Source organism: Aegilops tauschii, chromosome 2 (genome assembly GCF_002575655.3).
Source record: "Aegilops tauschii subsp. strangulata cultivar AL8/78 chromosome 2, Aet v6.0, whole genome shotgun sequence".
NCBI classification, from domain to species: Eukaryota; Viridiplantae; Streptophyta; class Magnoliopsida; order Poales; family Poaceae; genus Aegilops; species Aegilops tauschii.
The window spans coordinates 408,091,309-408,099,206 of NC_053036.3; the positions used below are offsets into that span (position 1 = coordinate 408,091,309).

At 47.1% G+C, this 7,898-nt stretch overlaps 2 protein-coding genes across 2 annotated transcripts; both read left to right on the forward strand.

Annotated features, from left to right (window-relative positions):
• The first annotated feature begins 267 nt into the window (after positions 1-267).
• LOC109743929 (mitochondrial phosphate carrier protein 3, mitochondrial) lies at positions 268-5,018 on the forward strand. Its single transcript, XM_020303028.4, has 6 exons — positions 268-739; positions 1,203-1,564; positions 1,653-1,696; positions 4,092-4,306; positions 4,401-4,525; positions 4,627-5,018. The coding sequence occupies exons 1-6, from the start codon at positions 434-436 to the stop codon at positions 4,679-4,681; spliced, it is 1,107 nt and encodes a 368-aa protein (XP_020158617.1). The 5' UTR covers positions 268-433; the 3' UTR covers positions 4,682-5,018.
• Positions 5,019-6,168: 1,150 nt separating this feature from the next.
• On the forward strand, positions 6,169-6,738 carry LOC109743988 (uncharacterized). Its single transcript, XM_020303086.1, has one exon. It carries the CDS (start codon positions 6,169-6,171, stop codon positions 6,736-6,738), a length of 570 nt encoding a protein of 189 aa, XP_020158675.1.
• The last annotated feature ends 1,160 nt before the right edge of the window (positions 6,739-7,898 follow it).

Here is a 7,898-nt window from a genome sequence, read left to right on the forward strand (position 1 = left end):
TGGACGATCAATGAGAAGTATCGATGCACACAATCCTTTCTCCCTAACTTACACTTTTTATCAAGCCTAGCTTTGGAATATCTCGAATGCCAATATTTTGTAACGCCTGAATGGGCTTTATTTTTTGATAGCTTACTGGGTGGGCTGGATCAGCAGAAAATCACGCTCATGATTAGACCCGGCCCACCATCTTACACGAAGAGAAAAGGCGCCCATCCGTGTCCTTCGTTATAAAAACCACTTCCTAGGAGCGAGGTGCCCTAACAAATCGCGCAGCCACCGGTCTCCCTCCCCGCGAGCAAGTGGCGGCGAGCCTCACGCTCGCCTCCCTCCCTCCCCGCAACCCACAAGACAACCCACCCCCGCCCCGCCCCCAGGGGAAGAAGCAAAGCACCTGCACCCGCGGCGACAGCGTAGCAGCCCAACCGCAGCCATGGCCGTCTCCGATAGATCGCGCAACGCGCTGCTCCCCAGCTTCCTGTACGCGGCCCCCTCCGCCGCCGCCACCCCCACCCCTTTCTCTGCCGTCGCTGGCATTGGTGGCCGCGGGCTCGTCGCACCGTCCCATGCGGCGGCGGCGAGGCCGGCGGCGTGGGCGCGGGCGCCTAGCGAGCCGTCCCGGAAGATCGAGATGTACTCGCCCGCCTTCTACGCGGCGTGCACGGCCGGTGGCATCACCAGCTGCGGGCTCACGCACATGACCGTCACGCCCCTCGACCTCGTCAAGTGCAACATGCAGGTGAGCTTCTATTAGAGCTTTCTTGTCTCCGCGGCGTGTCCAATGTATCCCTGATATAAACAAATGATATACTGGAGGCTGGTTAGGTTCTTATTTCATGAGTTTGTCTCCAATGCATAATGCGTCTGGAATATGCCACCTAGCATATTCCATGGTTCTGTTGTCAATGGATTCGTACATATCGCATATTATGTGTTTGTCTTATGATTCCTGTACGTGATGTGATCTGGGCTAAAATGATCCTGCCAACGTGTTTGTTAACTGTTTGTTCGTAGACCCAGGGTTGGATTATGTAATTGTTTACATTTGTTACGTTTTCAACAATTAACTGTTGTTGTGGACCGACTGTCAATGATTTGTGTGTGCGTGTGTGTGGTTTGTAGGCGTAATTGATCGCCCTGCTATGTTTTATCATTTCACGAAACCAGTTAGTAATGAAATATCACTTTGCCTGTTTTATTAGATTGATCCAGCCAAGTACAAGAGCATCTCTTCTGGATTTGGTGTTCTCTTGAAAGAGCAAGGGGCAAAGGGTTTCTTCAGAGGCTGGGTGCCTACTTTGATTGGCTACAGTGGTCAAGGCGCCTGCAAATTTGGTTTCTACGAGTTCTTCAAGAAGTATTACTCGGATATTGCTGGACCTGAGAATGCAGCCAAGTACAAGACTTTGATCTATCTTGCTGGATCTGCTTCGGCTGAGGTTATTGCAGATGTTGCCCTCTGCCCCATGGAGGCTGTGAAGGTCCGTGTGCAGACACAACCTGGTTTTGCAAAAGGTTTATCTGATGGGTTCCCTAAGTTTGTGAAGGCTCAAGGATATGCTGGGTAAGTCCGAGGCAAGTGACTGAAATATTGAAATCTATTGTTCTCTGTAACCGCAGTCCACTCTTCTGAAACAATGCTGGGTATGCAGATTGTACAAGGGAATTGTTCCACTCTGGGGCCGTCAAATTCCATGTGAGTATCTACTCCCTGCTCTGTTCTCTTTTCATCATGAATCCAAATTGCTTTCCTTAGGAGACATTTGCTACTCTAAATCATATAATGTTTGGGCAGTGGGTACCCTAGGAGACAATCGCTACTCTAAATCATATATAAATGTTGAAAAATAAATTTATTTGAAGAATCTAATGACCAAGTTGCTCTGTTATTGACTGATAAGTTGTGCTCCCCTAGAGTACATATGGCGATAGGAACCTTACTTCTGCTACCAGCGATACAGTGGAGTGCATTAATGATGCCTTATTATGTTCTTAATTTTTGAACATGGGACAAGCCAAACTATTTGCATGGACATCGCAGCCATGAATTTACTTGCACACAGTTCCTCTTGAGATCATAGTATGATTTCCAAGATTTTATGTGTGCATATATAGATATTTCCACACTGCTTGAGCTATCCCCATTATAACTGGGCGTAGGCTCCAATGGAGTGGTTTACAATATTTATGACCATTTCTTGCTGGTGACAAATCTTATTGCCTTTCACATACAGTGATATCATGTATTTTCATCATGGCTTTAAGTAATAGTGTTACACTACAATTTACTAATGTCTTGTGCTTGCGCAACTCTAGTATAATTTTGCTGGAATTCTTTTGTTGCACATTGTTCTTGTTATTCTTGAAATCATACTATGATTTCCAAGATTATATACGTGCATATATAGATTTTCCACACTGCTTGAGTTCTCTGCTATTCTGGAGTGAAACTCCAATTAGGTGGCATATATTTATATGGGGGTTGGAACCTCCAGCTCTTCTTCATTTGTTAAGACATTCTTTCATGGCAACTCCAGTATGTTTTTTTCCTAGAATATTAACTCTTTGTTGCACATAGTCATGTTCTTCTCGAAGTCACACAATGATTTTTGAGATTTATTTGTGCATATACAGAATTTTCACACTGCTTGAGTTATCTCTGCTATACTAGAGCAAAACTCCAATTACGTGGCGTACATGTTTGTTAAGATAGATTACTTAGTTTATTAACACATCTTTCATTGAAACTCCAGTATTGTTTTTTTGAGAATATTAACTCTTCGTTGCACACAGTCTTGTTCTTCTTCAAATCTCGCAGTGATTTTCAAGATTTTTTGTGTGCATATATAGAATTTTCACACTGCTTGAGTTATCTCTGTTATACTAGAGCAAAACTCCAATTACGTGGCGTACATGTTTGTTAAGATAGATTACCTCGTTTATTAACACATCTTTCATTGGAACTCCAGTATTGTTTTTTCGAGAATATTAACTCTTCGTTGCACATTATCTTATTCTTCTTGAAATCGCACAATGATTTTCAAGATAATTTTTGTGCATATATAGAATTTTCACACTGCTTGAGTTATCTCTGTTATACTAGAGCGAAACTCCAATTACGTGGCGTACAAGTTTGTTAAAATAGACTGCTTCATTTATTAACATATCTTTCGTTGGAATTTCAGTATTGTTTTTTTTTCTAGAATACTAACTCTTTGTTGCACATTGTGCTGTTCTTCTTGAAGTCACGCAATCATTTTCAAGATTTATTTGTGCATATACAGAATTTTCACACTGCTTGAGTTATCTCTGTTGTACTAGAGCGAAACTCCAATTACGTGGCGTACATGTTTGTTAAGACAGATTATTTACTCTTATGCTGTAGAGAATTTGCTGCTCTCCGGTGTTTGTGTACACATATTTATCTTTGGTTGTTAGCAATTGAGCTTTTTATGTTTACACAAATAGTCAAATATTAGTTATGTTGCCTTGGATTTGTGACTTGCAAGTTGCAATTTTTTCCTACATGTGACAATCCTGGTACCTGCATCCTATGTGTTTAAATTTGTGTGACCATGCTGATTTTACAGATTTTGTTTGCCTGCACAAATATTGCTCGCTGCATGGTCCCTCCGGTTTTGTGAAACTAGATTGCACTGGAGTGTTCTGCATTAGACAAATATGTATGATGTGTGCCCCAAAGCAGGCACACACAATGTCCCAAAAAAAGAAGCTGCAGTGTAGTTGTTTCTTAGTTACATTTCTTTTTGTATCTGTTTGCTCCTTATACCTTTTTTATATGCAGCTGGAGCTAGACCGCAATTAGGTTATCTCCCAACTAATGTTTTAGAAATGGAAATAGTAATATCACCATTGCTGTTGAGGTTTTCTGTTGTCTCCTTGTTTCTGGTATATCAAACGATCAACTCGTAGTAATGGAGAATTACTTGCAGTTTGGATTATTTTACCTTCTGGTAGATTGCTTATGTATATATTATTCTTTTGCTTTGACACTGAACACCGGAGATGTCGTATTCTGCAGCGATCAAACTACCAGCTTAATCACCATCTGATCATTTTGTAAAATGCAGACACTATGATGAAATTTGCCTCCTTTGAGACTATTGTTGAGAATATCTACAAGTATGCAATTCCTGCCCCCAAGAGCGAGTGCAGCAAGTCTCTCCAGCTCGGGGTGAGCTTTGCAGGCGGTTACGTCGCTGGAGTGTTCTGCGCGATAGTTTCGCACCCAGCAGACAACCTTGTTTCATTCCTCAACAATGCTCAGGGAGCAACTGTGGGCGATGTGAGCTTCCTACTTTGTAACTCAGTCATTGAGCACCTTTAACGTTTTGTCTTGGTTTTGTTTCTTACAATATATTTACTTTTTGCATCTGCAGGCTGTGAAGAAACTTGGCCTGTGGGGTCTGTTTACGCGTGGACTCCCGCTGCGTATCGTGATGATTGGTACCCTCACTGGAGCTCAGTGGGGCATCTATGATGCTTTCAAAGTCATGGTTGGACTGTAAGTATCTCATTTTGTGTGGACCATCTTCTACATTGGCCCTTAGAGGCCAGCTATTGGTCTTGTTCACGGTAACTTAATCGTGATTTGTCTTTGTACAGGCCAACTAGTGGTGGAGTTGCTCCGCCTGCCGCTGGAGAGCAGCTGAAGGGCTGAGGCTTGATTCTACTATACTCAATATATCTAACAACATTTTTTGGCGCCGAATTGGATGATGACGAAATAACTCATGTTTCATCCTTTTAAGAGCAAGCGATTATTTTTCAGGAATGCCTAGTTGCAACCCTGGTAATTAGATGTCAAGACAGATTAGGAACAATTTTCGGCACATGATCGTCTGGCTTAGGACGATTGCCTGAAGCATAGCATACTTGTCTATTTTTAACTGTTATTATATGTCTCGGCTCTGGCAGTAAAAGCTGTAATTAGGCGTTTTGCCTATGGTTATACTATTTTGCTGATTTCACCAGCTTGTTACATTGTTGTGTGTTGAGTCTGCTGTGTTAGAGGGTGTTTGTTGCGATCTCCGCAGAAAATTCGCAGAGCAATACTGCAATTGACTTACTGGCGCCCTCCTTTAGTCATCTGGCGATTCTTCATCAAGCAAGCACACCTTGCTGTTTGTAGCTAGTGCCATACCACCATTGTCGGCAAATGCGCAAGTCTGGGTACCGCGTACAGCTGGTTGTACCGTCGACCAAGTAAAAACCAAGCGTACGGTTGTTCTACAGTCGACCAAGTAAGAAAGGTTTCGGAAAACGCGCTATTTTCGTACGTAGTAGAATGGCAAGATATGTTGGACTGTCGCTCTCTGAAACAGACGCCCGGCAAGAGAAGGGATGAAGCCATACGCCAACCAGGAAAAAGATCTCCCAACTCGTATGAAATACCAAGCTGCCACGTCTCATCGCCTGCTTCTCTAGTTGCTCTCCTGATCCCATGTGGCAGCTTACCGCTACACCGAGGCACGCAACGAAACTTTGGCCTGGCTAGATATTAGAGTTAGTTTTTAACTCATGACTAATCCTGAACTAACTCTAGTCAAAAATATGTGTTTGGATGACAGTGTTGGATTGACAATAAATACAGTAGGAGAACTAGCTCCAATTAGCATCTCTTGAGTGAGATAGTTTTTTTGGTGGGTTAGAGCATCTCCAGCCGCGTCCCCAACACGCCCTCCCCAGGCGATACTTTCACGCCGGCGCACAAAAGTCGGCCCAACCACGCCCCCAGAAGACCATTTTTCGCCGGCTCGGGCCGAATTTGGCGCCGGCGGACCCAAGCCGAACCCGGCGCGCTGGGGGGCGCCGGGTGAAACGGTTTTGGCGCGAACTAAACGCGGGCCCCCGAGTCAGCAACACGGTGCTTCTCGTCGCTTCGTCGTCCTCATCGTATCCTCTCGGTTCCCGGGGGAGGGGGGGAAATCAATGCCAAAGCTGCGGCGCGCTGCTGCGCCGGTCAGCATCCATTGATGCCTCACGGGCGGCGCGGCGCCACGCGTATGCCCGGCAGCCACGCGGACGCCGCCTGCCCGCGGCTATAAAAAGCCTACCCCCCGCCGGTGGACGCACACTTCCCCTCTCCTCTCCTCTCCACCGCCGGCGCTCCTGCGTGCCTCCTCTCTTTCTCGCCTCTGCGCCACCATGTCGATGCGCCGCCTAGGCGCTGCTGATTTCCGCGGAGTCCGCGAGCGCCGCTCCGGCGTCTTCTCCTCCGAAATCTCGTTCGGCGAAAAACGGCTCAGTCTCGGCACCTTCGACACCGCAGAGGAGGCGGCCCGTGCGTACGACGCGGCGGCGTGGCGCCTCCGGTGGCCTCGTTGGGATATGAATTTCCCCGACGTGTCGACGAGCCAGCGCGCGCAGGATCTCGCGCATCTCCCACGACTTTTCACCGACGAGGATCGTCGTGACAACCGGAGGCGGCAGCGTCGCCTAGCGATCATGGAGATGGACGTGGAAGCCATGGCGGAGTGGCGCGAACGCTTCCCGCGGGACATCGTCAACGAGCACCAGTTTTACAAGCAACGGGGGACGGAGAGGGAGGCGAGGAGAAAGGAGCGAGCCGCCTATCGGGAGGACAAGCGTGCGCCGAAGCAGGCCGCTCAACTGAACACGTCGTCCTGGGACTCTGAGGACGAGCGGCATGCTGACGCCTACTTGCAGACGTCGGAGGAGGACATTACCGAGTCGGAGCCGGAAAACGACGAGTAGTTGATCTTTTCTTTTAACAGGCTTTGCTACGGTGAATTACCTATGTATCATTTTCATTATGTATGCTATGGTGAACTATCTATGTATCATTTTCAACTTGCCGGCGGCGTCGGCGAGGAAGGAGGCGAGCGAGGGGTGCGCTAGGGGCAATGACCAGCGGGCCCGGGGAGGGGAAGTGTGCGGCGGTTGGGGGTTGAAAAATGAAAAATCGCCGTGGGGGGGGGGGGGGGTTCGGCGACTGGGGGAAAAACGCCCCCAGCACCGATTGTATCGCCGGCTCGCCCCCAGGGGGCGATTTTATGCGTCCTGGGGGGCCAACGGCTAGAGATGCTCTTAGATGCAACTAGCTCAAATTAGCCTTCATGTTTGAATACTTTAGGGCTATTTGAGTTCAAACTAGTTCAAACTAACTCTAACCTATGGATCCAAATAGGGTCTTTGTATGTAGCATCTGCAAATACAGAAAGAAAGATTACTCCCCCTCAAAAAGAAAAGAACAAAAGATTACTCCATACTATACCTGGCCATCTGCCGGGCCGGGCCTACCGAAGCCCGTGACAGAAAACCTAGGCACGAGCCTGGCCCGGCCCGGCCGTCGGGCCTGATTTTTGGGCCCAAGCCCGGCCCGAAAGTGTTAAAGCCCGTCGGGCCTCGGGCCACGGGCCGGGCCCCTTCAGTAAATCGTGAAAACAGTGGGCCCGAGCCCGGCCTGGCCTCAGGCTCAAAATCTAGACCCGAGCCCGGCCAGGGTGCAGCGTCGGGCCGGGCCGGGTCAGGCCGACCGGGCTGGGCTACCAATGGCCAGGTCTACTCCATGCTGCATGGTTAGCGTAACTGAATGGAGGAAAGACAAACTCCAGTTGCAAACACATGACCTGGGATTAACGAAAATGAAAATATGAAACAACGAAATGCAACTTTTTTAAAAGAAAAGAAAATATTAATTAATTATTACCTTCGTCCCATAATGTAAGACATTTTTGCAGTTCACTTTAAACTTCGAAAACGTGAACGGAGGGACTAGAAAAGTAAACATCGTCTACTAGTACTCACGTAAAATAAAACGGCTAATGGTGAGTTGTTTTAACTTTTTTTTACTATTAACCTCCTTTGCGCAATGGTGCTATAAGCTTGGGCACCCTGTGTTACGCGCGCAGAAG

What these genes read in the sequence shown, in the direction of transcription:
- LOC109743929 (XM_020303028.4), top strand. Translation starts at nt 434, where the DNA reads ATGGCCGTCTCCGATAGATCGCGCAACGCGCTGCTCCCCAGCTTCCTG. An exon ending in TCGTCAAGTGCAACATGCAG is followed by an intron (nt 740 to 1,202) that starts GTGAGCTTCTAT and finishes CTGTTTTATTAG; the next exon opens with ATTGATCCAGCCAAGTACAA. An exon ending in AAGGCTCAAGGATATGCTGG is followed by an intron (nt 1,565 to 1,652) that starts GTAAGTCCGAGG and finishes CTGGGTATGCAG; the next exon opens with ATTGTACAAGGGAATTGTTC.
- LOC109743988 (XM_020303086.1), top strand. Translation starts at nt 6,169, where the DNA reads ATGTCGATGCGCCGCCTAGGCGCTGCTGATTTCCGCGGAGTCCGCGAG.